The sequence below is a fragment of the Carica papaya genome, chromosome 6 (assembly GCF_054855325.1).
Source record: "Carica papaya isolate Zhongbai chromosome 6, ASM5485532v1, whole genome shotgun sequence".
NCBI lineage: Eukaryota > Viridiplantae > Streptophyta > Magnoliopsida > Brassicales > Caricaceae > Carica > Carica papaya.
In genome coordinates this window covers 18,379,315-18,395,952 of record NC_142314.1, presented here as the reverse complement: position 1 = coordinate 18,395,952, position 16,638 = coordinate 18,379,315, and the positions used below count along the sequence as shown (strand labels likewise).

General features: G+C 35.5%; 1 protein-coding gene and 1 pseudogene across 2 annotated transcripts in view; both read right to left on the bottom strand.

The window, feature by feature from the left end:
* Positions 1-742: 742 nt before the first annotated feature.
* Positions 743-2,495, bottom strand: LOC110825693 (chaperone protein dnaJ C76, chloroplastic-like; annotated as a pseudogene). The gene is made up of 5 exons (XR_015812805.1): positions 2,129-2,495; positions 1,714-1,872; positions 1,491-1,616; positions 1,158-1,371; positions 743-1,074 (listed from the first exon to the last, which is right to left on the bottom strand). The product of XR_015812805.1 is annotated as a chaperone protein dnaJ C76, chloroplastic-like (transcript).
* Positions 2,496-2,990: 495 nt separating this feature from the next.
* The window catches only part of ALATS (Alanyl-tRNA synthetase), a 29,240-nt gene continuing 15,592 nt past the window's right edge, over positions 2,991-16,638 (bottom strand). Inside the window, exons 9-23 of the mRNA XM_088206434.1 lie at positions 10,628-10,687; positions 10,071-10,121; positions 9,901-9,996; positions 9,638-9,739; positions 7,900-8,022; positions 5,880-6,023; positions 5,719-5,790; positions 5,559-5,634; positions 5,338-5,480; positions 5,137-5,245; positions 4,872-5,059; positions 4,257-4,346; positions 3,900-4,082; positions 3,611-3,790; positions 2,991-3,290 (exon numbers count right to left, since the gene is read on the bottom strand). Coding sequence (XP_088062560.1) covers positions 3,219-3,290; positions 3,611-3,790; positions 3,900-4,082; positions 4,257-4,346; positions 4,872-5,059; positions 5,137-5,245; positions 5,338-5,480; positions 5,559-5,634; positions 5,719-5,790; positions 5,880-6,023; positions 7,900-8,022; positions 9,638-9,739; positions 9,901-9,996; positions 10,071-10,121; positions 10,628-10,687 — 1,689 coding nt within the window. The 3' untranslated portion in view covers positions 2,991-3,218. The remainder of the gene's footprint in view (positions 3,291-3,610; positions 3,791-3,899; positions 4,083-4,256; positions 4,347-4,871; positions 5,060-5,136; positions 5,246-5,337; positions 5,481-5,558; positions 5,635-5,718; positions 5,791-5,879; positions 6,024-7,899; positions 8,023-9,637; positions 9,740-9,900; positions 9,997-10,070; positions 10,122-10,627; positions 10,688-16,638) is intronic.

Sequence of the window (16,638 nt, the reverse complement as noted above, 5' to 3'; positions counted from 1 at the left end):
ATATTTCTAAATTAACATGTTCGTACAAACAAATAGATCATTACAAGCATCTCTTAGGATCATGCAGTATATATTTAGAAATATTAAACACAAGAGAGCTTTAGAAGATAATAGAATCTTGCATGAATGGAATAATTACATTATGTTTTCCTTCACTCGATCAAACATAAGTATGGAATAATTACAAAATAACAAGTGATGAACTACTACTCATGGATCTATACAACCTATTATAATGAACTTATTCATCTATGCATTTGTTCATCCATCCTCTGTATAACTGATTAATTAGAACAATCATATTTCTTGAGATAAACGCATGTACAATCTAATATAGTGAAATTGTATCTTCAATTTTCTAATTTTTAGCACAACCATAACTTCCTTCTAAGAGTTTACAAGCATCTTATTATGTTTAGATCTAATATAGAATGGAAAAAGTTTTGTACTCAGGGTGATTAAAAGTGATTGATGGTGGCATTAGAAAGATAGATGCTCCATGGGAGGCTGTGCTTTGTTGAGAATGAAATTAGCGAGTGTTTAAGACCTGCTCTAAAGTGTCTTTTCAGCATGTTTGTCAAAATGCAAACTTGTTGATTTTACCAAAAATTTCATTGATGGTTTTATTTCAATCACAAAATACATGTTTTTACAATCAAATTACAGATAGCTTAATAATTTATTCAAATAAAGAAACTAAAGCCAAGTAGAAATCACATTCAGAAACATTGGAAATTTCAAGTGAACCCTCCAAAACAATATTGTCATTCAATCTTATGATATTTTAATAGGAATAGTATATTTCATGAACCAAGAAAAGGAAAACATAACATGGAATGTTCTTACAATATACTCCTGGAGTAGAATAAGATTTGGGAAATTACTAAAACTGACCTATTTTATCTTCTTGAGGAGCAACTCAAGTCAAATATTATCGAAACCTCATTGAGGCCTATTCCACAAATTTGAGCCAAAAACTTTGAAGAAATTCCAAAATCTAGAGAACCTGTCAAGCTCCATGTTTATGATAAAAGTTTGGTGGAGATGTTGCTTCAACCGGGTTTTGTTCTTCAACTGTCACATGAACCACATAATTAATCAACTTTTCTCAATAAGAACATATAATACTAGAAAAGGAGCACTTTGTTGCGAGCTACCATTTATTTTGCTGGCAGCATATCAGTTGCAGCTTTCCGTTTTTGCTGCTTGTTAAATGATTTAGCTGCCATGAAAATATTTGCAGGTCTTTCCCAACCACCTCCATATACGCCATACCCTTCCGTTGGTTGAGGTTGAACAAGAAATTCTTACACTCCTAATTCCTCCCTCTCCACCCAATGGTGTAGTTCACAGGACATGAATCAACAGAAAAGTGAAAGTTATTCACAAATTCAACACACCAATCAAATACCACTTGAGCTAAATACATGCATATATATATATATATCTATTTATATACATATATATTGTATACCTGGAGCAAAATGTTACCTCAATTTTATGGTCATCATCTCCATATTGAACTTTGACTCTAGCACACCCAAGAGCTTCATCCATCTCGAATGTATTACTTGCATGGTGTACGCACTCCCTGCAGCCCTATCAAATGCCAAATGCTCAGTGATATATATATATATATATATATATATATATATATATACACACACACACAGATAACCACATAAAGAGGGGGATTAGAAATATAGGATGGACCTATGCAGACATTTGGATCGACAAAGAGAGCTTGGGGTCTAAGGCCCGGGCCATTCCATGAGCTATAACCCAAAGCACAGGAGTTTCTTCCAATTGAAGCATCATAATCTCTCCTCAGACCTTATACGCTTCATTCAGCATTAGAGTGAAATCATGAACCTTAACACAAGAAAATTCGTCAGACTACATATTGTAAAAGAAATCATTACGTTGTAAGCAAGTAAATTAATCGAGTACTTGGCAAACAAGAAAATTAGACACTAGTGTTGGACAAATTGTGCTTACTTCCCATGGATGAACCTTGGATTGAATTGAATATATAAGAAGTATAGAAATTAGTCTCTATCTCAAACCGTAACTTCCAATGAAAGCATACCTTAAGAGAAACTATGTAAAAAAAGAAAAAAGAGAAGACCCTTGGGCCTGCGATGTCGGGATGAAATTTCTTTTGCAACTTCCTGTAAGCTTGTCTGATTTGGAGAGAATCTGCGTCGACGGAAACTCCAAGCAAGTCATAGTGGTAGTAAGGTTTTGGCGGAGGTGTTGTGTTACTACAGCATCTGATGAGAAGAAGAAGAAGATGGTGATGATGATGAGGATGAATTTCAGTTGAGAAGATGATGATTGGGATTATTGAGGAAGAAAAGAAGAGAAGATACCTGAGTCTGATTGGATAGAAAGGGGAAATGGAATACATAAGTGTTTTTAATAATTCTCAGGATTTAGCAAACTGTTTCGGAAGAGTTTTAGATATTTGCTCAAACCTGTCCGCAAACAAGCAAATTAATTTGAGTTTTTTATTTTATTTTATTCTCTCACAAGTATTCACATTATTTTTTAAAAAAATAAAATATTTTACACCACATAGGCTAATTATTATTTTTAGTGGAACAAAATGAAGATGTATATATGTATATATCGCCAATCTTTTTAAACACCTTGAAAACAAATTTTTCATTTTGAATATACAAATAGAATTCTATTGCTAAATAAATTTTGTAGACAAATCTATAAATAAAAAATAAATTATACTTACATTTTTAACCTCCAAAAATTTATTTATATAAAAAATAAAATATGGTCAATTTTTATTAATTAGAATTTTGGTCTAATATTTTTAAACCAAATTTCCAACTCAATTATTTAACATAATGCAAAAATAAATTAAATTAATCAACAAAATTGAGAATACCTTATAATTGTTTAAAAAAATAAAATGGAACCCAGCATGATATTGATCTCTATGACATTAATAAAGAAAAAAAAAAAAAAAAGCATAACCAATCTGATTAATCTCTTTTATATCAGTAACTCAAACTGGTGCAAAAGAATTAGTTAAAAGAAATTTAATAAATAAACAATTCATTTTGTATATTTTAATATGACGAGAAACATAATAAGGCTTCAGTATATCATTGCCTTAGCCGCTGGTTGCAATAGCAAGTACATCATCAACCTGGAATAATAGCTGGTTGCGGTGGCAAGACCTGCCACTTACACAAGTATTATCTCAATTTCATTGAGGCAAATGATGTTGCCAAATCAATTGCTTCCTTGAGATTTGATGCATCCGTTCCCTAACATCAAAAAAAGAATCATCATAGATCAGCAAACAACAGAACGTAATGCGATGAACTTGAATCAAGCAAGCCCTTATTTACCCAGATTTTGGTTTCTGCTTTTGCTGATAAAAAGCAACCACATGATTACATTTCCGGATCAATCAATATTTATTTTTTAAAACAATGAAAAAACAAATCGACAAAAACTAATTTTCTACAAGGGTTATTGGCTTTGAGAAAAAAGAGAACTCAAAATGCACAACAGAGTCTTAATGTTTATCAAGTATCAAACTATTGTCTGGTAAGATATCATGTGAGAACTACTAATGACTAACCTGGCCGGAAGCAAGACCACCTTTTCCTTTTCCGCATCTACCTTTTAGGGGCCCTAAAGCAGCAGTCAACCACTCGGATACCTCCAACTGCATGCACTTATCTGATTTCTCTGGTACGCCAGCACACACAATTGCCTTGTTTGTAGTTTCATCTGTACTGAAAACCATTGCCGGTATTCCCTGCCCATCCACCAAGACACTGATTACTTCTTTGCACAAATATGTGTCAATTTTAATTTGACATAATTGCAATGCAAATTCGATAAAGAAATATCCAGAAACAACTAACCTTCTGGTCCATGACTTTTAAAACAGCCTCGCGAACTGCGGCTGCATCTAGACCAACATTAACATGAGATATGCAGAATGAATTCCCAGCTGAAGTGGCAATTTCTGCTGTCTCAGTTGCAATCTTGACGGCTTTCTGGATATTTGCTTCAGCAATTTTCTTTTGTGCTTTTCTCACTTGGTTCTGAATTATCCAAATAATAAAAAAAAAAAAAAGATAATACAGTATGAGGTAAAACAGCAGACATTAACATAAAGAGGCAGATGCTTTCAGCCAAAAGAAAAGAAATGCGCGGAAAATAAAAGAAGGGAAAAAGCAGCAAAGAATTGGTTAGTAGGCCTAGAGTAGTGACTACACCTGAAGTAGCATAATCTTGGCCCTGATATCAGCCTTCTTGGCAGCTGGAATAAGAGCTGAGTCTACACGACTTTTGAATGAAGCGACTTTCTGCAAACATTCAAACCAATAACCAAATTGGAATAAGATCTAATAATTCAATAATAGCCAAAACCATAAGTGAAAATTTTCAATTTACTACACCAACAATCAACTCCAAAAGAGACGTTCAAGAAACATTCGTAGATACACATGATGTCCATTTTGCTCATTATTAATAAACAAGATTACAAAAGTAATCGTAGAAAGAGAATTTACTTTCAACAGTCTTAATTATACATTTCAAGATAACTACAACTTCTATGCTTTTGTTTATATAGAAAGTAACAAGTTATCAACTATCAACCTTATGATAAAAGAAAAAAGCACCTACCCTGGACCCACCTCAGTAACTACAGCCAACCATGAGAGAATGCAGAAAGGATCATTCAGGACCAAAATTGAAGCATAGGTTAAGGGTGTTATAACTGTGGTTTTGTCATCATGTGTAAATATTAGGTCATACACAGTTAGACACCATCATTTAACTAGCTGGACAAAATCAAAAGGGAAAATATATAAAAAAGTAAGAGAGACCTTTTCTAGCAAGCTTCCTTCGATCCGGGATGCATAATCTACTTCACGTTCAAGTGCAGACGCTAATTCCATTGCACTGAAAGCAGAATCAGTGGTGACAGCAGTAATCCTTCGAACTCCTTTAGCAATTCCCTCCTCAGATAGAAGAGCAAATGCTTTAGCTTCCCGTGTATTTGTTATATGGGTGCCTGTATTTAGCCACAGAATAATTTCAATACAATTTCAGAGCAAGGCACAGTAAATTTCAAGATTTCAAGAAATTAACCTCCACATAATTCTGCGGATATCAATAACCATTCTTCATTTTCTGGATTTGCAAGGAGATCCTCCACTTGACGGCCAATCGCCACAACTCTAACTGGATCAGGATATACCTTAAGGAGATGAAAATATTATAGGATTGCTCGATAAGTTATGCATAAAAGGGTGATAGAAAATAATGATGGAAAAAGCTGAAGCAACTTACTTCTCCAAAAACAGCTCGCAACCCATTGATACGCTTGGCTTCAGCAAGGGTTGCCTCCTTTGCATACACATGTAGTTCAGCTTTGATTTGCTCATTTACAATTGACTCAACTCTTCTCAAATGATCAGGATCGACTGGCTTGCCTATTTACAGATCAGCAGCAATTAGAAAGAACATAAATTCAATAACAATACAATTCAATACATTTAGTGTTAACTTACCATGGGAAAAATCAAACCTTAACTTCTCTGGGAGAACAACTGATCCCTTCTGATCAACATGATTCCCGAGTACTTCCTGCTCTCAAACAAAAAGTTAGAGGGGGAAAAGAAGTAAAAGCTAACTGACATTTTGTAAGCACTTGTCATTTCAAGCATATACCCGAAGAGCAAAGTTCAACATGTGTGTGCAGGTATGATTAGGTGCAATGAGCTTGCGCCTCTCATAATCAACCTGGCATGACATAAGAGAATAGAAAACAGTGACGAAGTTGATAAATTAATTGATAAAAAACCATTACTAGTATTCTATACGCCTCTTACCTTGCAAATTACGTGGTCACCAACAGAAAATCTGGCAATTCCACTAGTAAGATAACCAATATGAAGAACAAAACCACCATAAATTTGAACATTACACACTTCGAATGAACCAAAGGAACCCTTGATTGAGCCGGTATCAAAGATCTACAGGCACACCAACTATGTCAGATGGAGAAATGTTCATATATAAAACAAAGAAATACAAAAAAAAGATATCATGACTATATTATTTTAAGGACTTTGATCGAAATAAACGACAAAAGTACGTATCAATTTCCAAAATCCAAAAAGTCATTAGAAGTTAACATATACACCGATTAGCACAAGCTATATACCACTCATTTTACTATTTTACTTAACTAAAGGCACCTCATGCTGTACTTCAGAAAAATGTAGAAATTTCAGGCATTCAATTACTCTCAAAAATAGACTTACCGTCCTGTAAACAGCAAGTGCTTAAATAACAAATTGGATAACAAAAAGAACTCCTGCTTTTCCTGAGAGCAAATGTCTTGTTGTTACCAATATTTGGCAACATTAAGCACCACTACGCCATCTAATATCTTATCCTGACTAGACCAAACCAGGCCAAGCCAGATGAGCTGACCCAATAAGAGTGCCCCCTACTGAATCAGGTCAGCCGCAAGAAATGCTCTCCGTTTTTCGAAAAAAAAAAAATCCAAGATTCTCCGTGCTCAAAACTCTTTTCTATGGGGATGATCAAAACTCTACCACTTTCACCACATATAAACAAGTGAAGATAGCCAAATTTAACCTAATTACTCTACTATTTTTTCAGATTTCTCTCCCCGACTCATCCTCCAAGATTCCAACCCTTCCAACACATAGTTGTTAACATGTATCACAGAAGTCAAAGATAGCAGTCTCCAACCCCCTCTGACCCACGTGTCATACACAGTTGCTCTATTCTCTCCTATCTCTCATTCTACCTCTCAATTCTCATCCTCCAAAGTCCCGATCCTGCTATACACAGTTGTTCCTATATACCATAGCAAACAAGGATAGCAGTCTTCAACCCTTATCACCAACGTGGCATATGATTGCTTTATCCTGCACCCATCTCTCTCTTACCCCCTCATCCTCCAGGTGGCCAACCATCCTGACCCACAAGATTTGGCCTACCCTACCCAGAGTTGTTCCCATGTACCATAGAATACAATGATATCAGTCTCCAACTTTCTCACCCATGGCACGGGATAGCTTTGTCCAGTCTTCATCTCTCTCTCAACAACCCCCCACCTCATCCTCCAAGTGCCAACCTGGAAGATACATAGGGTTGCTCCCTTATCCCACAGCAATCAAAGCAAAGAAGTGAAATTGTGGCTCCAATACGCTGGCAAAATTTAACATCATCCATTAACAAGACATGGACTTAAGTGGGATTGGCTTTATACTATTCGGTTAAATTATCGAGTTAAAGCCATTAAAAGTCCAACCTGACCACACTTTTTACATCCATTTGATTAGCCAAATAGTTTAAGCCATATATATATATATATATTCAATTCATTATTATATATAAAATACACATGCATAATCATATATACGTGTACAATATGTCATACATACTATAATATATATAAACTTTTTTGAAGAGATTATAATATAAATAAATTTAATATGCATGTCAAACAAATTACTTAAAATTTCTGATTGGTTAGTTCATCTTACATTTTAGATAAACAAATGAAACAAGTTTAAACGGGCTTACCCATTTATAAACAAATCATGCATTGTTTGAAGATCATAAACCATTTACGAAATGGATTGTGCATGAGTTAATCATAGTGGCTGTTTATACTACATACTAACATGATCCCTTTAGACACTATTTCTAAAAAAAAAGACACCTTTAAACACGAGCTGCATGTTTTGCACCCCCTAGATTCAAACATGAAATTAGTAAAAAGAAAATGAAATTAAGTTTGAACTACAACGCCAATCAATGAAAGAGAATAACTTATCACACAGAAACTAGTATGTTCTGGGTGAAAAATACCTGACCACCCTGCTCCGCATAGAAACTGGTAGACTCCAAAACTATACCAACTTCATCACCAGCACCAGCACATTCCAGGAATTCGGAACCAGTATAAATAGCTTTTATAACACTATTATGGTCCTGAAACAAAAACCATGAGAATTGATTCACATTGAACAGCATCTTTAGTAAATACTAATCACACTGTTCTGTTGCAATGGAACTTTTAAAATGAAAATTTTTTTCAAAGAAGAAACTGAGTACACATAAACATGTTCATCACTAACTATTGAAAAGAACAGAACACTTCTAAACTACGAGATCGGAGAAGCAAGAATCTGAAGTTGATACTTGTTCAGTTATTGGCTTCTATCGTTTGCAAATGAGGATTGGAAAAATAAATTTTTTTTAAATAAAGAATTGGAACAAATAAAATAGACCAACAGCTTCCAAGAAGCAACCTTAGAGATAAAACAACAAATGACTTGACCATTACACACGCATACCTTGGCTAACAATCATGCTAGGCAATTACCAGTATGGCCTCAAATATATGAACCCTCTTAATATACATGCTAAAATCTCAAGGGAGCAGAGCAAATATCATGGTTTGTCCAATCCACAGCTAACCTCCTAAACTCATACAAGAAATAGTGAACTTGTGATCAAACTCAGTAAACTCAGCGGAACACCTTATATTCTCTACCCAACGAAGTTATACATCACATGGTTATTGTGTTTGAATAACTAAGATTACATTATTGAATATTTAGCACAGAGCATCGAGGATTTAAGAACTTAAATAAATATGTCACTTTTCCTCTTTTCATTACACTGTCAATCGCAAGGGTCCTTTATTCGCGCACAGCTCCGCAAGCACGGAAATCTACACAAGCTTCTTTTCTTTTCCAAATATGCATCCTCAGAAATCTATTTGTTTTTTGAGATAAGCTTCCTCAGAAATCTATTAGCTAACAGATCCTGTCCTACAGTATCAAACTGCCAATCCTTCACCACCAAATTAATAACCTGCTTGTCCAATTCAAACCAAAACCCTTGGTTCCTTTCTATAGTTTTAAAAGGGTAGTAGTATGGCCTAGTTATACTGGTTCCTGCTGAAGATTCTATATAGGGGCCATGTTAAATACCTGTTGACCAAAATTTAAACAGAAACGAATACATAGTTCCAACCCACCCCGTCTCTGATATACATGCACCATATATATGTGTGTGTATATATATATATATATATATTTATAGGCAGATATAATATTCTTTTGAGATAAAAGTATATGCACATACAATCTCAAAAATATCTTACTTATATTACTGGTTTATATTTATATATTTCTGAAAAACATCCAAAATTGTCTCAAAACTTGACTTTAAAAAGCTCTAATCTTTAATTTTTTTAAATAAAAAGTGAGAAAGCAAAAAAAGATTAAAAAAAAAGCTCTAATCTTTAATAAAAAGGTATTACATTTCCCAATTTATATAAGGAGAAAAACCAAACAGAATTAGCCTTATTGCTACCCAAAGTGGCTTGGCCAATGGACTCATTCTCGAAGTCACAAAGCAGCTATCCCATAAGAGTGTAATGAACAGGAGGTTACGAGACTGTATTAAATAGAAAAGAAAAAGGGAAAAAAAAGCGCCATAGATAATGTTGACCAAATTCACCAAAACTGAAGTTCTCAAAAGAAAAAAAAAAGTAAAGCTGTTTAAGTCACAAAACATAAATAACGTGTATGCTAACCTGGAACCAAATAAATTTAGGTGAATCATCTGTCACAGAAACCTCCATTTTATGCAGTTTAGATGTGGCATCAGCATCCATGACAATAGCACCACCAGCTTGCTGGCAAAGGTTGATATCAGCACAAAAGCATTAGTAAAACTTTTGCTTTTAACGTGAAACATCCTTAACACAGTAAAATTGGATGAACACATTTTTGGCTTCTTTATATGCAACATTTTTTCATTTATAAGAAAAGGACTCAGCAAGGCAATTTGAACAACCTTATTCTGGGCACTCCTTGATCTTTCTCTTGCCTCTTCCATCGCACTATTGAAACCCTCTATGTCAACCAGCAAGCCTCTTTCTTCAGCCATCAGCTGAAGGAAAAAAATGTAAGGATATATATAGAAAAAAGAGAACACACAAGAAAACACCACATAACTCCATGTACCTGAGTTAAATCTAACGGGAACCCAAACGTATCCCACAAGACAAAAGCATCCTGCAACCACGAGATCAACAAAATAACTGAAAATAGCCACATGTATTTACAAAATTTGGGAGGATAAAATGAGGAAAGGTCAACATTTTTTCTCTTGTAATAGAACATACTAAGCTCTTATTTTCATTCTTTGAGAAATATATAAAAATCACCTCTGGCTAACAATATTAGAAGCAGTGCATCCACCTTTTTAGTTAATCATTTCTATATGCCTCTTTGGTATAACAGAAATCCAATATTGAGCTGAAGAGCTCAACTCCTTATATTTCCACTTAGTCTATATATACAATAACTGAGCAGAAAATAGGCACCCCAAGACTTTGCCATTGAGTTCAATCCAATAACTTAAACTCCCGTTATAAAGCATTGGGGGAAAAAAGAACAATGAGTAAGACATGGAACAGGAGTCAAGAAAATTGAAGACCACATATTTCCACTAAATTTCATGATTCATCTAATCAAGTCTAATATGATCAAGCAACAAAGACAGATTAAATAAAACTTACTTGCCCACTTAATATTTTTCCTTGAACAGCCTGAGCAGCCTTCTCGAATTTTTCAATGCCCTGAATTTGCATTTAGTGTTAGTTAATACAGTTGCCAGCAACATATATTATGAATGATAAATTCCAAATGCATCTCTCATGATATAAAGAGTTCAAACAATGAGCCAAAAAAAACCATATAGTAAAACCTCAGAAAATTTTTTGTAAGCTTGTCCAAGAAGCAAGCAATCATGGAAGTTAATGAGCCCATGCACATAAAGATAGCAAAAATATGAAACAAATTTTAGTATTTTAAAAGATTCTAGTGCACCACCAATTCATTTCATAAACTACATTTTAGCAAAACCATTGTTTGATGAAATGTGATAAAATATAATAAACAAATTGCATCCACCAAAAAACTTTGTATTTATTTTTTTTAAATAAAAAGTAATCAGTATATTAACAGGTACCAACAAAAAAGGGGTACCACCCATATACAGAAGAATTTACATTATAGTTAGAGACTCGACGACATTCCCAAAATCCTCTTCCCAAATAATGTCGTGACCTAATAAGATAGACCCAAAAAAAATTCAGCCATCTATCTTTTAACTTAGAAAAATTGCATTCCTCACCCTCAAAAACTCTAGGATTCCTTTCTTTCCACAAAACCCAAGAAACCGTTAAAGGGATCACATTATCAAATTTATTTCTAACATTAAGACCATCTCAAGCCCAAATCTCACCCATAACCGACCCAGCATGACTCACTTAATGCCCAGAATACCACATAAAAAGGTCCACAATCTGTAGGCAAGAGGACACCAAAGAAGGCAGTTGCAAGTTTCCTCCGCCTTCAAACAACCATAACAAGCATTCACAAAAAATACAGTCCTTCCTCTTCAGCATATCAATTGTTAAAATCTTTTCCAGGCAAGCCTCCCAAGCAAAGAAAGCAACACGAGGGGGGACCTTTGTTTTCCATATTTGTTTGGCAGGAAAATGGCTATTGGCAGCAGCACTCTTCATGCACAGAAAATTGTAGAAGGAAGACACAGAGAAAGCCCCATTTTTTTCCAAGGTCCACACAGGAAGATCTGCACCAGTAGGCACAATCAAGTTGGCGAGCAGCTGTAACATATTTTCATATTCCATCAATTCTCAATCGTTCAAATTCCTAGTAAGGTTTATGGACAAACAACCAACCCATTAGACACTTGGTAGGCCTCCTCAACCAACAAATTTTTATTCTGTGAAATATTGAAAATGCTAGGGAATCTTCCCTTTAGGTTGCCCTCTCCAATCCAATTATCTTCCCAAAAGTTAATCAAATTCCCCTGACCCAGCTTCCATTTAATACACTGAAAAAATCTCAACTTTAACTTGAGAACTCTCCTCCACAGCCCTCTTCCATGAGGATATGATATACGATTCCAGTTGGATCTTTTAACGCTTCCCAATTCACAAGGTGAAATTTACAAATTTCATCCTTATCACCCCATAAGAACCTACGTTGAATTGCTTCCAATTTTTTAGCCACCTTCACCAGAATGGTTAACGTTGATAAATAATAGATTGGAAGATTTGCAAGAGTGCTTTTTATAAGGGTGCATCTGCCCCCTTTAGATAGAAAGTTCCTTTTCCACCCAGCTAATCTACTCTCAAATAAATCAATGATCGGTTCCCAAGTGCCTTGATCCTTGTATTTGGCTCCCATCGGGACACCAAGATATTTGAAAGAAAACTTGACCTCTTTGCATCCCAAAATTCTAGCAAAATATACAAGGTCGCCATTGCCCCAAATTCTAGCCAATTCAGATTTGATGAGTTTAATTTTGAGACCCAGAATAGCTTGGAACCAACAGAAAACACATCTTAAATGCAACAGATTTTTCAGATCTAGTTGGCAGTAAAAAAGAGTATCATCCGCGAATAATAAATGGGAGACCTCCGTAAAATTATCTCTTTTTCCAACCCAAAACCCCTTCAACAAGTTAAGCTCTTTAGCCCTTTCGATAATCCCATTTAAACCTTCCATTACCATGATGAACAGTAGTGAGGATAGGGGATCCCCCTTGTCCAAGCACTCTTGCAGCACTAAAGAAATTTGAAGAGTCCCCGTTAACCAGAACAGCAAAAGAAGCGATAGTGATACAAGACTTCATCCATAACCTCCATTTCACACCAAAACCCAGCCTAAACAGCATGTAATCAACAAAGTTCTAATTTACATGATCATAAGCTTTTTCATATCAAGTTTACAAACTAAACCATCTCTTTTCGCAGTCACAAGGTCATCAACCGTTTCATTGGCAATCATCACCGCGTCAAGGATTTGTCTACCATCCACAAAAGCATGTTGACACTCCCCTATAACCTCACCCAAAACCTTGGATAGCCTCCTATCCAACACTTTGGTGATTAGTTTATAAATGCAACCCACCAAACTAATTCGCCTGAAATCTTTGAATTCATTAACTCCAGTTCTTTTGGGAATAAGAGAGATGAAGATGAGTTTAAGGATTTCATAAATTTACCAGAATAATGCATCTCATCAAAAACCTCCATAATATCCGCTTCTAACAGCGACTAGAATGATATTAAGAAATTCATATTAAACCCATCTGGACCCGGGGCTTTATTTCCATCGCAGGCTTTCAAGCTTTGGAACATCTCCTCCTCTATTTTAGCCTCCTAACGAACAGTCATTTACAAGCCAATAAAAATTTTGAATATTATTCCCTCATAATAATTTCCTTATTATATAGCGCTTTAACTTGGTTGTTTTCTCTACACTGGGCAAACTTAAAAAAGAAATTTGTATTCAAGAGATTCCGGTAGTTCGAGATTTTCCGAATGTATTTTCTGATGAACTTTCCAGACTATTAGTAGACAGGAAAGTTGAGTTCACCATAAACTTTCAGCTTGTCACGTAGCCTATCTTAATTTTTCCTTACTGTATGAGTTATGTAGAGATGGAAGAGTTGAGGAAATAGATCAAAAAATTGCATGACAGTGGGTTCATCTGACACAGTATTTCTCCTTAGGGTGTTTGAGTTATATTTGCAAAGAAATGGGATGAGACGTTAAGATTATGTATTGACTATAGGGAATTTAACAGGATCGCGATCTAAAACAAGTACTTCATCCCAGGATCAATGATCTTTTGACCAGTTGCAGGATACCCAGGTCTTCTCCAAAGTAGATTTGTGTTCAGATTACCATCAAGTAAAGATCAGAACAAAGGACATTCCCAAGACAACCTTCCGAATTAGGTACGGACACTATGAATTTCTGGTCATACCATTTGAACTAACCATCGCAGGCTTTCAAGCTTTGGAACATCTCCTCCTCTATTTTAACCTCTTAACGAAGAATCATTTACAATCCGATAAAAATTTTGAATATTATTCCCTCATAATAATTTCCTTATTATATAACACTTTAATTTGGTTGTTTTCTCTACACCGAGCAAACTTAAGAAAGAAATTTGTATCCAAGAGATCTCGGTAGTCCGAGATTTTCCGAATGTATTTTCTGATGAACTCTCCAGACTATTAGTAGACAGGAAAGTTGAGTTCACCATAAACTTTCAGCCTGTCATGTAGCCTATCTTAGTTTTCCCTTACTGTATGAGTTATGTAGAGATGGAAGAGTTGAGGAAATAGATCAAAAAATTGCAGGACAGTGGGTTCATCTAACACAGTATTTCTCCTTAGGGTGTTTAAGTTATATTTGCAAAGAAATGGGATGAGACGTTAAGATTATGTATTGACTATAGGGAATTTAACAGGATCGCGATCTAAAACAAGTACTTCATCCCAGGATCAATGACCTTTTGACCAGTTGCAGGATACCCAGGTCTTCTCCAAAGTAGATTTGTGTTCAGATTACCATCAAGTAAAGATCAGAACAAAGGACATTCCCAAGACAACCTTCCGAATTAGGTACGGACACTATGAATTTCTGGTCATACCATTTGAACTAACCATCGCAGGCTTTCAAGCTTTGGAACATCTCCTCCTCTATTTTAACCTCTTAACGAAGAATCATTTACAATCCGATAAAAATTTTGAATATTATTCCCTCATAATAATTTCCTTATTATATAACACTTTAATTTGGTTGTTTTCTCTACACCGAACAAACTTAAGAAAGAAATTTGTATCCAAGAGATCTCGGTAGTTCGAGATTTTCCAAATGTATTTTCTGATGAACTCTCCAGACTATTAGTAGACAGGAAAGTTGAGTTCACCATAAACTTTCAGCCTGTCATGTAGCCTATCTTAGTTTTCCCTTACTGTATGAGTTATGTAGAGATGGAAGAGTTGAGGAAATAGATCAAAAAATTGCAGGACAGTGGGTTCATCTAACACAGTATTTCTCCTTAGGGTGTTTAAGTTATATTTGCAAGGAAATGGGATGAGACGTTAAGATTATGTATTGACTATAGGGAATTTAACAGGATCGCGATCTAAAACAAGTACTTCATCCCAGGATTAATGACCTTTTGACCAGTTGCAGGGTGCCCAGGTCTTCTTCAAAGTAGATTTGTGTTCAGATTACCATCAAGTAAAGATCAGAACAGAGGACATTCCCAAGACAACCTTCCGAATTAGGTACAAACACTATGAGTTTCTGGTCATACCATTTGGTCTAACCATCGCACCAGCCATCTTTACGGATTTGATGAACAAGGTTTTCAAACAATTCTTTAATCAGTTCGTCCTTATATTTATCGATGATATCCTGGTCTATTCAAAAAGTAGAGAGGAACACGCTCACCATCTGACTCAGATTTTATATATTCTCAAAGAAAAAAAGTTGTATGCAAAGTTGAGTAAGTATGGGTTCTGTCTCGAATAGACTACCTTCCTAGGGCACATCATATCAAGAGATGGAATATCAGTGAACCCCGAAAAAGTTGAAACAGTACTTGGTTGGGAGAAATTGACCTCAGCAAAGGAGATTTGTACCTTTCTGGGAATGAAAGATTATTACCGCAGGTTTGTAAAAGGATTTTCAAACCTAGCTGCTACTTTGACTGGGCTCACAAAGAAGAACGTTAAAATTGAGTGGAACGAGAACTTTGAAAAGAGTTTTTTAGAATTAAAGAAGCGGTTGACTACTATACCGTGTTGCTCTTACCGAGTGAGACATGTGAATATATAGTTTATAGTGATGCCTCATACCTGGGATTTGGTTATGTTCTGATGCAGCATAGGACCTATGGGTCCAGGCAATTAAAGAGTCATGAGAAAAATTACCCCACCAACGACTTAGAACTTGCCACGATTATCCACACCTTGAAAACTTTGCGCCATTACTTGTATGGGGAGACTTTTCATATCTATACCGACCATAAGAGCTTGAAATACATATTCACTCAAAAGGAGCTCAACATGCGTCAGAAATGATCGATAGAACTCCTCAAGGACTACAATTGCAACATTTTGTATCACCCGGGCAAGGGCAATATGGTAGCTGACACAATCAGAATGGTTTCAGAATGTAGGGTAATAGGAGTCGCACAACAGATACAACTTCAGGACCTGAAGAGAGTTACATGCTTGGCCCACCCAATTGTTCAACCTGAGTTGGTCCAGAGAATAAAGGAAGTCCAATCCACTGACTCCACCCTACCAGCTCTCAGAAAAGATATAGAACAGAGAGTAAATTCAGAATTTCAAGTCTCTGCCGATGAGTTGCTCAGATTTCAAGACATGGTATGTGTTTCATGTGATCGTGACTTGAAAAAAAACATCATAACAGAAGCTCATACCTCAAAGTTTACCATGCGTCCTAGAAGCATTAAAATGTATCAAAGTATGCGATCCCAATTTTAGTGGAATGGGATGAAAAGAGAGGTAGCCAACTTTGTTTTCAAGTGTCCAGTATGTCAGCAGGTTAAAACAGAGCATAATAAAAAGGAACATCATTACAGATGCTCATAACTCAAAGTTTACTATGCATCTTAGAAGTACTAAAATGTATCAAAATATGCGACTCCGGTTTTAGTGGAACGAGAT